General features: G+C 37.7%; 3 protein-coding genes across 3 annotated transcripts; 2 read left to right on the forward strand and 1 right to left on the reverse strand.

Moving 5' to 3' along the window:
* The first annotated feature begins 1239 nt into the window (after positions 1–1239).
* Positions 1240–7338, forward strand: atp6v1e1b (ATPase H+ transporting V1 subunit E1b). Its single transcript, XM_062443638.1, has 10 exons — positions 1240–1308; positions 1433–1496; positions 2590–2655; positions 3619–3728; positions 3965–4031; positions 4134–4223; positions 4322–4390; positions 4476–4570; positions 5143–5230; positions 6513–7338. Exons 2-10 carry the CDS (start codon positions 1464–1466, stop codon positions 6573–6575), a joined length of 681 nt encoding a protein of 226 aa, XP_062299622.1. The 5' UTR covers positions 1240–1308; positions 1433–1463; the 3' UTR covers positions 6576–7338.
* Positions 7339–8000: 662 nt separating this feature from the next.
* Positions 8001–12592, forward strand: ada2b (adenosine deaminase 2b). The gene is made up of 9 exons (XM_062443956.1): positions 8001–8301; positions 8918–9137; positions 9235–9445; positions 9558–9685; positions 10771–10861; positions 10981–11089; positions 11210–11367; positions 11468–11670; positions 12384–12592. Exons 1-9 carry the CDS (start codon positions 8001–8003, stop codon positions 12469–12471), a joined length of 1509 nt encoding a protein of 502 aa, XP_062299940.1. The 3' UTR covers positions 12472–12592.
* A 651-nt stretch (positions 12593–13243) lies between these two features.
* On the reverse strand, positions 13244–20732 carry LOC134004783 (probable polypeptide N-acetylgalactosaminyltransferase 8). The gene is made up of 11 exons (XM_062444178.1): positions 20528–20732; positions 19774–20017; positions 18735–18901; positions 17247–17430; positions 16966–17163; positions 15893–16007; positions 14679–14864; positions 14441–14578; positions 13730–13825; positions 13488–13655; positions 13244–13411 (listed from the first exon to the last, which is right to left on the reverse strand). Exons 1-11 carry the CDS (start codon positions 20730–20732, stop codon positions 13244–13246), a joined length of 1869 nt encoding a protein of 622 aa, XP_062300162.1.
* Positions 20733–20741: the final 9 nt, after the last annotated feature.

Genomic DNA, 20741 nt, shown 5'->3' on the forward strand with positions numbered 1-20741 from the left:
TCGACAGAGGGCAGTGGGTGAGTGTTTCACCCAGGTAAACAGTCCTATGCCCAATGTCCAAACAGGAGATTATCAGTGTCTCGTGAGGTTGTGACACAGAATGGAAAATGCATGTCAGACAGGGAGAAGAGCTATTTCTAAAGCTGAACTTTCCAAGTTCTAGTTCCCTCTACTGGCAAGATGCATTACAACACTGGAAACTACACCATGCAGGCCAGGGGGCTTTCATATTGTAAGTTACACTCCCACAGCACCAGCAGCAGTATATAATGCACTGTACCTGAACAGAAACAACCAGAGAGCTCATACAATAAAAATCTGAGTTTGCAGAAGTGACTAGTTTAGTTTTATTGGACAGTCACATGGCTCAATAAAAAGAAGGTAATTTCCCAATCAGATGTATGTATTATTATACCTCTAACCTCTTATTATAACTCTTAGTACTTCTTATTATCAAGATTGAACATACCTACTTATAATATTTTTGTTAATTTCCTGCATAATATTACAAATATAGCTGGGCTGTAGAAATCCTAAATTAGGCTTTGTTTTAAGAAGTAATATAACATGCACAACATATTTTTCCCCTAATAGTTTGTATAGTATTCTGAAGTATTTTGTGCTTGTGAAAAGGCATCAGTGTGGATCTAATATGACAGGAAAGGTCTTCCTTTATCTCCTGTATAAACAAAACACTGATGTTCAGGTTCTGTTTTCTATAGAATACATTTATATATTGCAGTTTTATTTGCACAGAGATTGTTTACTGTGTATAGTATTTTTACTATACTACTTTTTACACTGTTCTACTGTATCAATTTGAATTTCTGCCAAGGGGTATCAATAAAGATACATCTGATCTTATCTTATTATTCATATTTCTATTATCATTTTTGTTGTTGTCATTATTATTTTATACCCAACTTGAACCCACATTTAATATTAAAATATAACCCACAATTATAACAATAATATATAGAGAAAAAATGTAGAATTTCTAGTTTTATACTTAAAAACGAACTTAAAAAGAGGGATAAAACAGTTAACATTACATTTTTATGAGTCAAAATGTAAATTAGTGTACATGCAGTGCACACAAAGCATTAAAATGTCAGATAATTCACTAATTTCCACTAAAACTCGATCACTTTTCTCATTTAATCCTGGTCTCTTCGTTCTTGCAGCTGATTGGCCGCTCGACCGGAAGTAAACATCATGTGACGTCTGGCATCAGCTGATCGTCCGTAGACATCTTTACGAGTCACGACTGCAGGGATTAATTCATACCTCCTCTTCTGTGATTTCCAGGTAAATAAACGTCGCTATGACACTTGTATTGCTTGATTGAGATATCTACACTGATGATAAGAGTTTTTTCTGTGTTGCAGCGTTTTTTATTATTTAATATTTCGTGTTTTTTTTCCTTCGACAGGCCCTCCCGGGATCTTTTGACAGCTGCAACCATGGCGCTCAGCGATGCCGATGTTCAGAAGCAGGTAATGAAGCGTTTTAACCTTCAAAAATGACACCGAGCGACCCTTCTCCCTGGATGATTATAGATTATGCTTTTTGTGTCGCTATAATGTTAAAAAATGTTGCTATTTTGCTGTGATTGTAGCTGAAAGTGTGTGTGACATTGACAGAGCTGCAGTAGGTTAGCATTTAAAATAAGTGCAAACATAAGCTGAAATATATAATTAAGGGTGTTTTTTTAAGCTGGTGGTTGTGTGTCTAAGAGTGTTAGTTATATCAAAAAGAGCTAGTGTTGAGTGTAAGATATGGCTGAGATGTTGAAGGGTCATATTTCCCCAATGATCACATGACTAACACATGCCAGCAGGGCCTGATGAGGAACTTGTCTGGATACTCAAGTCACTGGGAAATCTCAGAAACCACCTAAAAAAAAAAAAAGCCCCAAAAGCAGAAATGTAAAGCTACAGGAGTCAACTCTGCACAGGATTAAGGTTTATTGGCTGATACTGGATTTTTGGGGACAATGTTGATACTGATATTAGGGAATATGTACATAAACGCCCGTTCCCCCCCAAATGTGGTTACCAAACACTTGTGACAAAGATATGTAATGGTGGCTGTGATATTTTACACTTTAAGAATGAATTACTTAATTTTTATAAAAATGACATCAGTGCTCTGAAACAGTAAACTTCACTTGGAGTTTAATATAACTTGAATTAGGAAAAATGATTAAATACACATAAAATGCAGCATATATATCTTTAAAAAAAGGCACATATCAGATGGTATAAACACTGATACCAATATATCTATGATAGGCCAATATCAGCCGGTAATATCAGTTTACTTATATATCAGTCAGGCTCTAGTTTATAGATTTTAGTGAGAAATACTACATGAAGCAAAATGGACAGAAACATTCCTCACTGTCGTGAGAAAAGCTCAGCAGGCTGAGAAAACATTCCTGGGTTTCATTATGAGAGAGATGAAACTTTCCTAAAGATGTACTCAAGAAATGCTTCATAATGAATTGTCTACATGCAGTATATTCCTCCCAGTAAATACTGTAAAGTCTTATTGTTAATGAGTCTTGTTTCTCATTCATGACTTCAGATCAAGCACATGATGGCCTTCATCGAGCAGGAGGCCAACGAGAAGGCAGAGGAGATCGATGCAAAGGTATAAACACATTTACACTTTACAAAACCAGGGTAACAAGGTGTGAATAAAACATAATTATGATGAAAGCATATTCATATAAATTATTAAATCAAACATGAGGAAAAAATTATTAAATGTGTAAGTTGCCCATCAGACAACACAGATAAGATCCTTTATTAGATCGTCAGTAAAATAAGAATGAAGAACAATAAATAATTAGAAAGTAAAAAAGAAATAAAAACACTAGTAATAAAAAAAAAATAAAAAAAACATTATATACAAGAGTAATATTGGTGTTGAATGATAATATACCGTAGTTTGATATTGTTATTGCACAGATTGAAATGAAAAGAATATATAAATACTAATATTTCACAGTAGTGAACATTAAAAGTGTATGTGTGTATTAAATGGTATCACAAAAAAGGTCATAATGCATCTTCACTATCAAAGACACGTTTCTTGAGTCAGTGTCTTGAGTCACACATGAGGATTTTCAGCATCTTTGGGTTTTGGATTGTTGGTCTTCAATTTTTTCCTACTATTTTCTAAAATGTTCTACCTTTTTAAACAGATAATTGATTAATATAAAAAAAACTGACAGATTAAGCAGTAATAAAAAAATCATTGTTAATTGCAGGCTTTTATCAATTTAATGTAGTTGAATTTGTGTAGTAAGTTTAATGTCAGATTTATAGATTTAGAGCGAAAGGCCTTTTAAGAATCTGACATTTAATCATATCCATAAAATCAAGCTTTTAAATGATACAATGAAGTTACCAAATTCCTGTCTCCCTTTTCTTTAAAAAAAAGAAATCGTAAATATTACAAATCAAACCTTCAAAGTGACTTTTAATTATAGTGACCCCCTTCTTAAGGCTTATCAGCATTTAAACTAAACTTAAACTAAAAGTGATGATTTAAAAATGAAAAACTTGTGATTGAGGATTCCTGCCGAGTGAACTCTGTCTCCTCCTGCAGGCCGAAGAAGAGTTCAACATCGAGAAGGGCCGCCTGGTCCAAACCCAGAGGCTGAAGATAATGGAGTACTACGAGAAGAAAGAGAAGCAGATTGAGCAGCAGAAGAAAATGTGAGTCATGGCCAGACATCACAGGACACACCGAGTCAAGCCTTAATCCGGTCATTTTAAGAACAAAGGAATAGCTGTATATGTGACACACAAGTTCCGTAATTTTATTTAGTTGTTTCGTCGCACAATGAGTCTTTTGTGACCCATGCAAACAGTCTCCAGGGTTTCCATACAAACAGATCTTCACTTAGAAATCTAAACAGGCCCAATGTGTGTGTTATTTGTCTCCTTAACAGTCAAATGTCCAACCTGATGAACCAGGCTCGACTGAAGGTACTGAAGGCCCGCGATGACATGATCTCGGTAAGCTTGGTCGCATTTTATGTATGTAGGAGGGATGAATTGTGTCTTCTTTGTGACCTTATGTGTATTTAATGGAGATCTCATCTTGATTGGTACCCTCAGGAAATGCTGAATGAGGCCCGCCAACGGCTCGGTAATGTCGCAAAAGACCCAGCAAAGTATCCAGCTCTGTTGGACGGCTTGATTTTACAGGTTAGTTCACACTCTCAGCTTTTATATATGTTTATAAGGAAGCTGCGTCGATATTAGAAACAAAGGTTTAACAACTTCTTCTCAATGTTTCATATCAGGGATTCTATCAGCTCCTGGAGCCCAAAGTGACTATCCGCTGCCGTAAACAGGACATACAGTTCGTACAGGTGAGTCAAGTTTTAGCGTGTGAGCATGTTCAAAGTTATGAAATGAGAATTTAATTTAATTTAATAACCATTTCTTGTCTTTCAGGCATCCATCCAGAGGAATATTCCCATATATAAGGCAGCTGTGAAGGACAATCTGGAGGTCCGCATCGACCAGGACAACTTCCTCTCCCCAGACATGTAAGCATCATCACACAATCGAAAGGAGGACGGACCTTCAAGATCGCCTCCAGATATGTTTTAAGAAATATAAAATACTCTGGATTGAATAGTAATTGGTGTCTGATCAGGGTTTTCCACACAACATTGTTAAAACCCTTAAAATAACATATTGTCCTTCTCCCTAATTGAATGAAAAATGTATGATCTATCAGATGTATTTAATTTCAAAAGTTGAACTTCTGAATATCACTCAAAGTCCTATCTCAGTGTTTGTGTACTGGAGGCTTCAAGTTTCCACATCACACCTGTGTAAGTTGCATATTGGACCATGATTGGCTCAAACTAGTCACAAATTATGCTCACAGGTACACACCTAAAACTTACATTTAAGGTCAGCACAGAGAAACTTTCCACTCTCAGCATGAGAATATAAAAAAAAGCCTTCTAGTGTCAAACTCTGCACATACATCATTCTGCACAGTGAAGCTCAAACAACAAGACGAAAAAAAACACATTTTTGAGCGGAAGAAGTCAAAAGTACTGCTGAAAATTGAGTTAAGTGTCATGCTTTGGTGTTTTTCTCCCTGTAGTTCTGGAGGTATTGAGATCTATAACGGTAATGGGAAGATCAAGGTGGCCAACACCCTGGAGAGCAGACTGGACCTCATGGCTCAGCAGGTACTAAACACAGGAAGTTTATATTACCCTCTCATTGTGTTTGTGTTTTCTATTATTTATCTGTTTTTAATAATTTCCCCCCTCATGTTTAAAAGGTTCTCATGTTCATATGTGTTTATTTAGTCTATTATAATCATCTTTATTTGTAAACCAACATAGTTACAAAGTGCTTGTACAGATTAAATACAAAAACATACAGATATAAATCAACAATAATGGCATTATAACAAAGTAATGCAATATATAACAAGAGAAAACAAGCCAGCAAAGCAGCATTTTATGTTCTCACTTGCTTTATAGCATCGATTTAAAGAGAACTGCCAAGAAGAATTTCTCTTCTTAAATAAGGAATTCAGTCACCAATAAACTTGCATTTGACAAAAATTGGATTTTGTAGCACTCGAATCACCTGAACTTTTATTATTCCACACGAGGAGCCGCAAATTAAATCACTATTCATAAGACACGGATATTTAGTACGATTGGTTTTGTGTATTTGTATTGAGGGTACCTATGGTAACTACTCATAGTTTTTTTCTTTTAGGTGCCACCTCAGTTTGTGATCTCTTTTAATCAGGATTTTACAATCAGATTTAGTTTAATTCTGATCTTGTGACACATTTTGTGTTTTCACCAGCTTTTTGGGACATCATTTTTAACCTCAGTGAGGCTTTGCTGGTTAAATAAAAGTCAAATAAATACAGAACATCTATTTACCCATGCTTTTATTTTTGAGAGCAGTAAAATTATCCTTTTTTAGCCTGAAGTTTTATGACTTATCCTGAAGTGACCCAGAACATATAAAAATACTGTGAAGGGTCTGAATATGAACAGTATGTAAGGGTTTACATCATAGTCTAAAGTTTTACTCCCTTTTTTTAAATAATGAGTGCAGCTCTTCATTTTGTGGTATATGTTGCATTTATTTATTGTTTGTTAGGTTTTTTTTTTTTTAGATTGTTCTTATTCATTTTAATAGTGGTTTTGAATTACTTTTAAGTTAATGTAGTTTTTGGCAAATTTTATTCATGATTTATGATTTTATGATTTTTTTTTTTTTTTTTTTTTTTTTTTTTTTTACATCTGTACTTAATTATTCCTTCCTTTCTTGGCCCAGAAACTCTTAAAAAGGGAGATTTTTAGTCTTAATAAGGATTTTTCAGTTAAATAAAGGTCAGATAATGTTTGTTAAACAGTTTAGTCTCCTACCGGCCTTTTTGTATGGCTGACTTTAGTCATGTTTTTTTAATTTTTGTACTTGACATTTTCTCTGTGTTTACAGATGATGCCTGAAGTCCGAGTGTCTCTCTTCGGTGCCAACCCAAACCGCAAGTTTTTGGATTGAGAAGCCACACTGTATTAGAGAAGAAAGCTCCTTTTTATTTTTTATTTTGTCATATGAAAGACGTCATTCCTCTGTCTGTGAAATGAATCTTTAATGCAAAAGAGACGCATTGTTGTTGTGTGATGTATTGCTGTATTTTTCTGTGCATTAAGGGACACCATCGACCCTGCAACTCCCAACATTACAGATGTTCATCGTGGATAATGCACAAGTTGTAATGACTCGTTTACTCTGCTGCTCCCCACCCCGCCCCCCGAGGGTCTCAGTTTACACCGATTAGTCAGGGACGACAGAATTGGGTGATTTGCTGGATGTTTAACAGGTTGCTCTCTAATTGGATAAGTCGTTAATGACAAACAAAGCATCCGTGTCACAGTTTCCCCCCGGTTTCCTTAACCTCCACCTCACGTTATAGGTTGCATGGGGATTTGTTTTGCTAATGGATGTCTGCTCCAACCAATCACAGAGAAAAACAATAGTATCTTAGAGACAAAACTGAGGACCGTACATGACCTCAACAGAGTTAATTTATTGATGTTGCATCGACTGTACATTACTCTTCTGTCATGAATTAAAGTGGGCGATATCATTCCAGAGGATGCACTGTATGTATATGAGGTTTCCAGATTAAATTATGTATGTGTGGTTGTTGTTTTGTTTTGTGTTTTTTTTCTTTTCTTTTCTTTTTTTGATTGTGTCTCCAACTGAAAATGTTATATTGTGGAAAATGTAAAACATAATAAAATATAAATCATTAGTATCACCTCTTCGTCCTTTTTTAAAAAAAAACTTCAGTACAGTGTCCCCATTGATGGAAGATTTAAGTTTTTGCTTTTTATTTCGCAACATCAGCCATTCATCCTCCATTCATTAGTTTATCACGTGGTATTTGTCAGACAAAAATGCCCCAATTGTCCAGCTGCTCTGAGTATTTTGCTGACATGCTGCACTGATAGTGAAGTTTCTTGTGGAGAACAGGCGGTGCCTTTTGGGAGACGGCTGAGCGGAGACACAAGACAACAGGAGCTCCGTCTTACTTGTAAGTATTTTACATTTTAAAGTTGCTAGCTTTGCCTTTAAGATTTTTCCTTCTTTAGGAAAGTTTCTTTAACTTTTCTTCACTTTTCTCCTGCCTAATTTTGACTTAAAAGGGAAAGCAGTCATGGTCAGACTACTGAATGGACTCTGTCAACACCGTAATGCAAGCTAAACAGCATGTTATCATGTTGGTGACCCTAAAGCAAGTTTGTTAAATGTATTTACCTACTACACCGCAAAACCATAGCCGACCTATCTTAGGCAGGAAGACTTTAATGCCGCTAATTCATATCTCACACAGAGTATTTCTTTCTTTACAGCTCACAGTGGAAGGTGTATGATCATGTTCTAGGAGGAAAACGGCACCCTCCTGTGGAACACAAGGACATGGTGATCTCAATCTGCCAAGCTGTGCTCACATATGTGCCCCTTCTGTGGTTTGTGAGGGTGGCTGATGGGATGCCTGACCCCACTCAGAGGGACCTGCTGATGCGTCAGGAAGCATCCAGGCAGACGGGAGGCCAAGTGGTGCTGACGCCGGCAGAGCAGAAGCTCGATGCTTACCTCCATCGATTAAAGGAGAAAGAGATGTCTGCTGCCCAGTTCCCGCCTGCTATGCACTTCTTCAAAGCAAAGCCCTTCATCCAAAAGAGCTCAATCTTCAAACTGCTGCAGAAGATGCCTAAAGGTGATAGATGGATTTACCTTCCTGCCAGGTTCACACTCAGGGGCCCCAAACAAAATCAATCAAACATTTTTTATTTCCTTTGTATTACAGCTGCAGGGCATCTGAGGCTTTAAAATACATTCAAAATAATAGTTTACATCAGTTTAAGGGTGGAATAGCTATGCTTTAAGCTTTGCATTTTTACAGGCTTTCTTTTTTCCTGTTATATTTTTTGTATTTAAAAAAAAAAAAATTGTTTAAACAAGGTAATACTATGCTGTAGTTTTAGTTTAATATCTGTGCAGAGCTGAGCATTAAGATTTGGACAAAGTCAGTGTCTCTTTCATATCCAGCATGAAGTAAAAGCTGATGTTTAGGTGCAGTTTTAAAACTTGGTTCACCTGCAAACGGCTGCAGAGACACAAATCAACTTCGGTAAGATACAAAACAACTAAAAAGAGGCACAAATCGACTGTGGAGACACAAAATGATTTCAACAAGATCGAAAAACAACTACAAAGAGACAAAATGACTGTATGGTTACGGCAAACAATAAAAAACAATATTTTAATTCTTCTTACACTGTCTAGGTTCAGTTAATCAATCTTGAGTTTTTTTCCTGCTCTTTTGGTGACAGGTGGAGCTCTGCACATCCACAGCTCATCTCTAGTCAGCGTTGAATGGCTGGTGAAAAACGTCACCTACAGACCGCACTGCTACATCTGCTTCACCTGGGACAACTCGGTCCGCTTCCTGTTCTCCGACCGCCAGCCCTTCCCACGGTGGGACTGCTTCTACTGGCAGCTGCTCGCGACTTTAAGAGCCAAAGTTGGAGATCCTGCAGGCTTTGATAACAGGTTGAGTACAAAATCACCTTCCCTTGCATATTTTGAGCCAAGATGAAACATGAGGAAGGCATGTAACCTGAGATATTTGTTTTGGGATGTTTTTCAGTTTAATGCAGCACCTCACACTGTTCACTGAGAATCCAGATGGCGAGTACCCGAACCAAGATGTTGTGTGGGAGAAGTTTGAGAAAGCCTTCATCGCAGCTGCCGGGTTAGTCACCCATGCTCCTGTGCTGAAGGACTACTTCTACAGAGGCCTGCAGGAGCTTCACCTTGACAACATCCTCTATCTGGAGCTCAGGAGTGGTCTCTCAAGGGTTTGTGTTTGCTTGTTTGTTCACACCTGATCCTAGTCACATTAATGTAAAGACAAAATATCTTGAGTATGTTGTATTTTTAATATTGTACCGCACCTTTGCTTTGTTTCAGACATACGAGCTCGATGGAACCATTCACGATAAGGTCTGGACTCTGAAAACATTTCAAGAGGTTACAAAGAAGTTTATAGCAGATCATCCGGAATTTTTCGGGGCTCGGATCATAATATCAGTTCACAGGTACTTTATATATCAGTAAGATCACAGACAAAAGGTATTCAGGCTTCTTTCAAATGCTACCCTGGTGTAGAAAAGACAAGGGCAATCTCTGCCTCCTCCCCGATAGTATAGAAAATTTCTCAGAGAAACCCAGTACCAAGAATCTCAGGGAACAGACGTACATAAAGACATAAATCTACTAATTTTAGGGCACAGTTACTCATTATTTGATTGGTTTAACTGATGCAGCAGAAAAATGCTTTTTCCATTTTTTGCAATGGCCAAATTTTGCACAATGAGCCAACCCAGTCCCAGTTTGAAAAAAGTAATTCTGTTACGATAATTCAATATTATCTTCTAGTTTCCTATCTTCTGGAAATGGAAACAACAATTGAGTTATTAGAGTTATTAAAAGGGCACTGCAGCAATTTTTGGACAACTTAGCACGTGAAAACCATTGTGATGCTCGACTCGAAAGCGTTGTTAAGCCTGAGATGTGAAAATAACCCTGATGATGTTAGATATCAGTCAGGAACAGGAAGGGTACAAAGAAAATGTGAGGGATTTATTGTGTCGTGTGTGTGTCTTCGTCTGTGAAAAATGTTATACTACAAAACCTTTTTGCATTATGTTGCATTATGGGAAATGTAGGCTTCAATGATTCTGGAGCTTGACTCACACTAAAGGCTTAAAGTTAGGATATCTCAGCATGTGTTGCTTCAATTTTGATATTTCTTTTTTAATCTGTTTCTGATAAGTTCTCCAACGTTATGGATGTGCAACACTAAATTGCTGTAGTGCACCTTTATGTAATTACATACCTAGTAAGTAGGCTTTTTTTTATTTTTATTAAGGCACATTTTTGTCAGTGTTGTTGAAGGTCTACTTTCATTTTCCTGCACAGTTTTTTTTGTCTGTTGCACTAGCTCTCATCATTTCTGAGACAATTAGCAATTTTATCACCTTATATGCAAAAACAGCTATATAAATATGAAAAAATAAGCACCCGAGTAGGCACTGTATACTCACTCTGAGAATTTTGATGAACTCTGGTATCTCATCTTATCTTGATACACATTTTTGCATTTAATGTGTGCTTTCTTCAGGGCTCTGAGTGTATCTGAGGTCAAAGCAGCTGTGAAAGAGGCCATTCAGCTACAAAAGGATTTCCCAGATGTTGTTGCAGGATTTGACATGGTAAGAGGTGATCTATCTTGATAAACCTTTTATGTGGCAATGAAAGTAAGCTGTGGGAAGTGGAAATCAGGTCTTCTGTTTGTTTTGCAACTTTAATGTGGTTAAATTATGGTTTGAAGGTTGGTAGGGAGGACAGCGGGAGGACTCTTTGGTATTTCAGGGAGGCACTTTCTCTGCCAGCTAAATTGGGTGCCACACTGCCATACTTCTTCCACGCAGGAGAGACGGGTGGGTGGATCAAAAAATGTTAAACAAATTATCAATTACAAATCTAAAAAAAAGTTTCTACCACTTAAAACAATCTGCTAACTCTCACTCTGATTGCATTGTGATTGTGTGTGCTTGTAGATGATGAAGGCACAGACGTGGATCAAAACATTCTCGATGCCCTTTTGTTCAACACCACCCGCATCGGACACGGATATGCTTTGGCACACCACCCACTTGCCAAAGAGCTGTCCAGGAAAGGGAACGTGGCAGTGGAGCTGTGCCCCATCTCAAACCAGGTCTGATAACCTATTGTCAGAAAAGAAAATGTGCACTAGGCTTCATACATGTACATATTCAGTATAAACCACCTGGGTGTGTTTGACCTCTGACCTGCAGGTGCTGAAGCTGGTATCGGACCTTAGGAACCACCCTGCAGCTGTGTTGATGTCTGAGGGTCACCCGATGGTGATCAGCTCCGATGACCCGTCTCTGTTCGGCACCACAGGCCTCTCCTACGACTTCTATCAAGCCTTTGTGGGCATCGGAGGGCTGAAAGCAAACCTGGGCACTCTGAAAGAACTGGCTGTCAACTCTATCAGGTTAGCATCAATCGATCAATATAGTTTATTTCTCGTATTTTCATATTACTTCACTCTTTAAAGCCAATGTGAGCTTGTCTATGGTTTAAAGGACCACACTGTTGTTTTTTTTTAGCCCGTTAGCAGCAAGTGTCGTGTTTGTTTTAATGAGTAAATATGGGGATGTTTTTCTTCGTGACAAGATCAAACAAATACTGTATTTACTCTTGTTTGAGTGGCATTTGCTAAAAACCTGTGCCTAGCTGTTTTAAAATTTAAAATTAAAGTATAAATGATTCATACCTTTTTTTTAAGGTTTATGTCTTCAGTCATTCCACAAACAGGCTGGAGAAGTCAGAAAGTGTTAAGAGATGGACTCATTTATTATTGGTTTCAGACTTAATGTGGAATTTGTTGACAATAACAAAATTACATCCTGTAATTAATTATTTATTAATATATAATGAACTCCTTCCATCCACAAGTCAAATTGTTCGGTAATACTTCATCTTAAGTACCTGTATAAGTAAATAAACATTTAATAAATGATTTATAACCCACTCTATAAATGAAAACCAGATATAAAACTTCTATATACATCTCTATATATAGATGTCTGTGATCCTCTGACATCTAAAAGCTTGCTCCTGAAGCCTGTTTCACCAGATTTGTTAAATAACATTTAACAATTGTTCAGAGAGTTCAGTCTAATTATAAATTCCTCCTGCCTGCAGGTACAGCTCGCTCCCAGCTCATCTGAAGGACACGGGCCATGTCATGTGGAAAAACAAATGGGACGCCTTCATTTTGGATAATTTATGACAGCTAAACCACAAAGGATCCTGTTTGACTTGAATGATGTTTATAGTAGCAAACAGCTAAACTAAAGCCAACACCTGGAGGCCACTGGCAACTATTATGAAAACTATTCAAATTCAGTGCAAGTGTCAGTTTTGCTGAAACAAGGTTATCATATCCTGAGGTCTTCTATAACTGGAGGGGTATATTAACTGAAGGCTGCACCAGCAATTTTTTTTGCTTAGTTTTTTTCTCTTAGTAAAGTGTAAAAAAGCAATTAGTGAATTAAATTGTATCACAACCAACAAAACTATTAATTCTAAATATTACAGGTAGCCAATGAAGTCGCTATTTAACATATGAAGGCATGATAAACCTCTCAGGAATTTCTGATCTTTTTTCCCTGAAAAACCCAGAGGAGCTGTACAATAAACTAACCTGCTGATGAGAACAAGTCACGAGTCTTTCAGTGTTTTCTGGGGAAAGTCAAGTTTAGCATCACAGTATTCAAAGTTGTTCACGAACATAAAAACTGTAATCACACAAGTTCACATTGATTTGTTTGCAGTCAAATCCACCCCCCAAAAAATAAATACATTACTCAGTGGCAGTTCATATTTGGTATAACAAAGTTACATTCATCAAAACAAATAATGCAAAACCAGGCCTTACATAAAAATATTTCTTATTCTGATCTACTTAACAACTCTCGTGGATCCAGTGCAAAATGTGCAGTTTTTCTAAATCTTTCCCTGACACGAGATGCCGTTTTTTGTGCAATAATGTCACATAACATTTATATTTTTTTCTCCTGGTTCTTGTCCACTTCACTTTGTCCTTTGATAAGATGTTGTATCTTCCAGCTCTGACCACTGCAGTTCTGGACAACAAGTTGGTAATAGCCATCACTGCCGAGCGCAATTTCCAGACATCTCTTTGTTTCTCTGTTCTGGATAGATGTTCCCTGGGAATAAGAACACATTTCATTGTCAATTTGTTATGCCAAACCCTTTTATATATTGTAAAGCTGAAATATTTACCTGTCTAAAATCCCACAGCATGTGGAACTTCTTCTGCTCGGCTACTTTGCACTCGTATAGGCCTGGGTAGATTCCTGTGCCACGGTCCACCAGACATCGGTTGCTGTTGTACTTGTGAGATTTGATTCCACCGATGTAGATTTGTCCATTGGTGCGATAATAACAGTGCTACACCACAGAACAGCAATTATCCACGAGAAATCCAACAGCAATGCAATGCAAAAGCAATGCAGTGAACATACCTGGGGTGAATAGTAGTGGCATCCATATATAATGGGTGTGTCCCCGGGCATCGGGCCTTGGTCAATACAGAGATCTTTTTTCAGATCATTTATCAGCTGCCAACAGAAGAAGAAATTTCAAGCAATCCTTTGGAGCATTGATTAGAAAATAGTGTTGTTGGTCAAATAAAATATAATAATCTAGAGATATTTCTTCTGAGGCCCAGAATGCCAAAGTCCCTTTTTTGTCACCATACTTCCACTGCAGCTCAACAAAGAAACACAAAGAGGGAAAATGCATGTCTGCACAAAATGACTGTGTGGCCACACTCTGGATTTTGGCCTCCATCACACGATTTAAAACATGTTTGAAGGGGATCTTTTAATAGTCAGTATGAACAGAAGGAATGATTACAGCAAGGAAAACCTATTTTAGTGTTCATATGTATATACACACACAAAATGCTTGTGAGTAGGATAAATTAAACTCATGGGATTTGTTGACAATAGAAAAAAAATCTTGAAAATCGCCAGCAGTTTTACGGTAAGAAAGGCTCCTCCAATAGATATGCTTTTTACTGCTTGCTAAGTAAACACAACTATGAATGTAGATTAAAATGTCTTTAAGTGATAAGCCAAAGTACAGTGAAACTAGATATCCAGTGGCTTGGATGACTGAGAATTTTAAAAGATTGTGGACAGTGTCTTACAGTAAATACAGTTTCTACTCACTGCTCCATAACCAAGCAGGTCACTCAGAGGGTCCAGCATGGGGTAAACGTTATCCAGATACCACTTAAAGGGCTTGCAATTCAGCTTCTCTCTTATCTTCTTTCTCTCTGACACATCCCCAATGTCTATACCATGATTCTGTGGAAGGAGAAACAGGATAAATAAGGCCACAAAGAAACAGTGACACTGGTTGATAAAACTTATTTATGTGTAAATAATGAGATGTTTTGGGCGTAACCTCTAGGGGAAGGTTCCAGGCAATGTTGACGTTGTATTTGTATTCATCCAGCCACACTTCTGCCACCCTCAGTGCATTGCGCCTCATCATTTCACTCAGGTCAGGCAGGTAAGGCTTAGTAGCTCGTTCAATGTGAGCAATTTTAGAGCAAGGTATAACTTCTATGCTTCCTCCACATAACCATACCTGCCAAAAGTAGTGGACAAGTATTGTGTTAAAAAATAGATTTAAAGAGTTCTTAAAACACACACGGGACCCTATTTTAACAATCTATAATGCATGGTGTGAAGCACATTTCGTAAGTGCATTTAGGGCATGTCCAAATTCAGTTTTGCTATTTTAATGGTGGAAACATGGTGGATGCGCCAGGGGTTGTACTTAAGGCCCTCAATTAATCATGGGTGTGTTTTGGGTGTAACATGTGGTAAACCAATCAGAGCATCATCTCCCATTACCTTTAAAAGCCTGGTGTGCTTACACTTTGCAGGAATGCTATTATAATGGTGCATTTGCAATATGTTGCAATAAAACAAGTTACTTTTGCTGAAAAGAAAGTTGGTGGATGAGCTGCTAACATGAAGTAATTTCATAAAAAGGGAGAATGTGGAGTTATAAAAGACCAGTTGTGCTGCACATTTATCAACATATCATTCCTGCTGCTGTCAGATGCTGCCGGGATTTTACGAACTGAAGGAGAAACTTTTCATTCAGTATAAACAACTGTAAGAATCACCCACATTCATTAACAGATCAATACAGATGCTTTAACCACAGATGTTCATATGCAGGGCAGCTTTTCTCCATCAACAGATGTGGTTCTGAAACCCATTTTCCACAAAAACACCAGCAACTTGCTTTGTTATATTTTCGCGTCTCCTCCTGTCCTTTTACCGTGCATGCAGCACACAGACATTATGGCGCTTTGTTTTCATTTCATTTGTTTATCTTGTAATTACAGCTTTGGTAAATAAATCATGCACATCATGAGCAAAGTTCAACAAATAGTCACACTTGAGCGGCAAAGGACACTTTATGCTTCAGGTTGTTGCAAGGAAAAAACAGCTTAACGGACACAACCAGGAACTACAGTCAAAACCAGTTTATGAGACAACAATTGCAACCTCACCACTGGGTGCCACTGAATCCTACACCACACTACACCTTTAAAGTTGCTCAAAATTATACAACACTTTTAAAACACTATAACATCTTACCCGTATGCCGAGCTCCACATTTTCACCACCATATATTTTCATTCCACCGTCAAGGCTTCCGATCTCTCCAAAGAACTTACGATCAGCTACAAGTATCCCCATGATGGAGGGGCTCCTAAAGACACAATTTGACAAACTATGTATTTGCAATAAATAAAAAGTGCACCTGCACCTGCACCTGCAGAAAATTCTTTTTTTTTTTTTTTTTTAAACTTAACTCTTATACTTTATAGATATACAGAATTTGCTGCCAGTAACCTAATTCTGTTGGAGAAACTTTTAATAGATTCTTTCATTTTTTTGTCTTTGTACGTTTTTAAATGGTAGAATTTAAATACAAAGATTAAACACTTCCCCAAATCACAGAGAAAATAATGACTTCAGTGTTCTCAGTGTTAGCTTTAGTAATATCTGCTGCAGCCCTAACACCATGGAGGTGACTGGAATTATGATTGTGTTGCTCAGACAGCCATTATCAAGCCTTTTAAAGATGCAGGATGACTATTGTGTGCATTTGGGTTACCTAAAAGTAAGACCTGTTTGCATTTAGTCCTTAAATGCACCCTGGTCACATGGACATTTAAAGTGGACATATCATGTATGTTTCCAGGTTTATATTTATATTCTGGGGCTCTACTAGAATATCTTTGCATGATTTATAGTTCAAAAAGGTCCTTATTTATCTTATATTGGGCCTTTGCGCAGCCCCTCAGTTCAACCTCTGTTTGAAACAGGATGTTTTAGTTCCTGTCTCTTTCTTGTTTTTTTAATCACAATGTCAACTTCTTAAATACATCTGTATATGTATGAGCCCACATCTGATCCAAAATATGTGAGTAGAGGGGATTAATCCATGTAAACTAGCAAAAAAATCCCTGTTTTGAGTCTTTATGTTAAGCTAATTAAACCGTCTCCTAGCTCCAGCTTCATATTCAGAGGTAAGAGTGGTATCATTCCTCCAATCTATTTCAAGGCAAGAACATAAATAAGCACATTTCCCAAAATGTCAAACCATTCCTCAACTGTCACCAGTGTTTTTTGTGATGTCGGGGAACTGAACTTTTTGAACTCACTTGCCAGGCTGTGAATCGTCCTTTAGAGCGTACCACTCAGGTCTGAAGGACTCGTACATGCACCACAGAGCCCAGTCAAAGGCATCAGCTGCAGGTACGTAGGGAGTCACCACCAAGTCATCAAAGTTGACTCTGTCGAACACTGGTGTCAATATCACAGTACGGTCCTCTTTTATGCGAGCTAACAATGGCTCTGCCCTGAATACAAACAATGAAAATTTAAAGTGATGTATTAACACCACAAACTGTCTCAGGAAAACTCACTTAGCATTTAAACCAACCATTGCAGATGGACTTCAATGTGAGCATCCAGGATGGCTATCACGTCACCAGCAGCAGTCCTCCAACCTGACAGTCTGGCCTGAGTGAGGCCAAGCTGCTTGGAGTGTCGGACTTTTTTCACTAGGCCCGGACGCTCCTCTCGGATTGAGTTGATGTATTCATCCAGTTTTTCCATTAAATCCTCTGTAGGGATGTGGTATGTGGTGAAGATTTGATGTAATGGACATTTTTAGTCATCTAACAGAATTTATTTCTACCATTTCAACACCCCCATCCAACTAAACTCTAATTCTTGAATCACAACGTTTATTGGCTTCTTTTCCAGGAATTCAGTGAGAACTCTTGGACTCTTTCATCAGAGTTGATTGTTTTTTTCTCTTGACAAACCAAGGCTAGCTGTTTCCCATGTACTCATTATTAATGCTAGGCTAAATATTGACTGTATGCTGTATGCACATGAGATAAGAGTGGTATTGAACTTCTCATCTGACTATATGCTACCAAATATCTCAATTCGCAATCCCTGCACACCCTTGGTGCACCCCCATGTGAAGGTTTAGCCTGATTAGACCCTATACGAAGTACCAATTATTTAAGTATTTCCTATTTTGGTGCTATTTAAAGCCTCCTCCAACATGCTAGCAAGTCGTTCAACTTTAACTGAACAGATGTGTACGATAAACCAAGAATTACACAGAACCATCTGAAAAGTCATCCTTGGAAACTGTTTGGAAAAGTACAGGCTTTCTAAAAATTCTTTGCAGGTGATAGGATGAACCATCTGTCTATCACTGTCTTACCTTGCGAGGTAGCTGGATTATGGATTCACGAGATCAGACAAGAATCCTGGAAGGACGCTGATTAATCTGAACCAACAAGCACATCATAACTCAAAGGGTTGGTGCCAGATTGGTTGGGCCAGAGGGACAATTTGCGAAACTCTGGCAAGATTCTTACCTTAAATTTAACCTTAACCTAATCCTAACCTAATCTTAATCTTAACCTTAACCCTAACCCTAACTTTAAGTGTAACCCTCATGAGAGTTCGTCCCTCTGGTCCATCCAACTTGACAAGATGGATTTGTGTGATCACATGTGAATCCAGCTGTCTCACAAGCTAACTATCATCTAACTTCACTCCACCAATATCACTTAAATACAATCTGTGATCACTCTATTTGCTCCATTTACTTACTTACATTTATCCAAAGTAAGTGGAGCAATATTTAATGCAAATGTTCAGAGCTATAAGCACCACAGATTGTGTAGGAGGATTTCTCAAATGCCAAATAATTTATGGTACATAAATCTGAAGCTAACTACAGGACTACAACTAGGAGAAGGGAGAAAATATGTTTTCTGTCACCTTAGCAAACCTTTTAAATGTCTACTTTGTCTCTCTCACTATCATATCCTGATAATAAAACATTTGAGAGGAAAATCACCAGAGATGGAATAGCACACTCTCTCTATGGGGGTCGACCTACCGTTGCTACTGTTATCGTCCACCAGTATGATTTCTTTCAGCAGATGAGCTGGTGTCTTGTCGATGATGCTGCGGATGGCCCTTTTGATGATGGAAAGAGCCTCATTCAGGTAGATTAACACAACGGAGATGGTAGGCAGATCCTTTGGGTACTTCCTCTCAGCACACCTTTTTAGGGGATGGGGAAAGTGTTCATTTTTGTACCTGGCAAATACTTGAATTATCTTAAAATTTGTCTTATTCAAGTTGTAGATTTATGCTTGTTTTCTAATCACAAGAATCTAATGAGGCAAATGAAATGTTAGAGGGAATCTTAGAGGGTTTAGTTGACAATTTCCTCTGAATATACTCGTCTTTGATGTTTTGATTGATGAAAGCTATATCTTAGTCACTGAAAAATGATTAATCAAGAAATTCAACAAAAGTGTACATATTAAAAGGCTTAAGTTATACCAAGGAATTTATGTATGTTATGTGCTAACCTCTCATTCATTCAGATTAAAAATCGTTAAAAAGTGTTTTTGCTGTAATTTTGCTGTCACAGATCAGCCCATACAAGAATTTCGTAACAATCCAGCCAAAGTTTCTAAATAAAGCTGAATTAGAGGTGCAGTGTGCAGAATTTAGTGGTACCTAGCGGAGCAAACTTGGCAGAAATGGAATAAAATAACGTTTATGTTTTAATTAGTGTATTGAGTCTTTTTTTGTGTTTTTTTTGTTCTGTTTTGTTTGTGTGTTGTTTTTTTAAATATACAAAGCAGTTTGTATTATATAACCCTATATGAAAAGTGCAATCTGCAACCTCACCACTGGGTGCCACTGAATCCTACACCACACTACACCTTTAAAGTTGCTCAAAATTATATTTATCAAGGGAAAACTACACATGCAAATGGATCTATTTTATATGGAGGTGTAAAACCATTAATGACAGTTGAAGTAATAACATTTACAGTTCGTTCTGACCAGAACTGAGTTTACAATACATGAAGTATGGTTTATTAGTAGGGATGATAAAATGAGTGGGAGGTTATTGTCACCTTAAAGGTCTGGTGTCAGGGATATCTCTGTTGAGGGGGAGTCTGTCACTGAGGAAGGCATTGTAGCCATATTTCTCATATACGTTCTGGGCCTCCTTCTGCTCCTCTTCTGACAGTTCCTTGCCCCAAGTCCTGAACAGTGCTGAATTGGGATACAGTTTCCGCACCACCTTGCTCTCCTTCTTCACCTCTGCATTCTTCTGTGCTACCGGTTCCTTCTTTTCAAGTTTATTCATCAGATTTACTGTTGGCAAAGAGAGAAGCTGAATATTTGCTTTATCTTGAGCAGGGAGATTTCATTCACAGGCTTTCATGCAAATGAAATTACAGATGGCTCCGTAGCTGCCCCTCCTTGAAATGTAAATATACACTAAAAGTCAGTCAAGTACTCAAACAACTGAGGGTACATGCTGCTGGAACAGATTTGTTGAAGCAACCTATTATATTTAAAAAAAGATCGTTGTTAATCTGTGCTCAACGTTTGTGTTGTTAATCAAACCAAATTCTGGTTAAAAACTGGTTTGGTGAACATTAAAATTGTGCTTAATTTGACTGAAAAGGAAATTATAGGTTACATATAATTGTTCTTTCAACAGCATTTTTATTTAACTACTACTCTTCAACCAAATTTCAACTCCAAATCAATGCTTAATGGGTTGTAAGTGTCTTATAATCATGTTGTTCTGTGTTAAAACCTCATTTAATAATTTGACAAAGAGACAGAATCAGCTGTTGGACTGTGACTTTGACTCACGTAGCCTGTTGATGTCTGCTTCCATCTTTTCCATCCTTGTGAGCATTCCCTGGCCCCTGATGGAGTCATTGTGGTGGGCAAGCTGGAGTCTCTCTGAATGGGTATGGACCTCACGCTTAATGGAGCTGAGGTATAACACAGCTGCAGCCACAGAAAGGGCAAGAAGTAATCCTTTGATCCAGCCAGACCTCATCCTGGTGCCCATGATCATGTA

This window comes from Scomber scombrus, chromosome 22, assembly GCF_963691925.1.
Source record: "Scomber scombrus chromosome 22, fScoSco1.1, whole genome shotgun sequence".
NCBI classification, from domain to species: domain Eukaryota; kingdom Metazoa; phylum Chordata; class Actinopteri; order Scombriformes; family Scombridae; genus Scomber; species Scomber scombrus.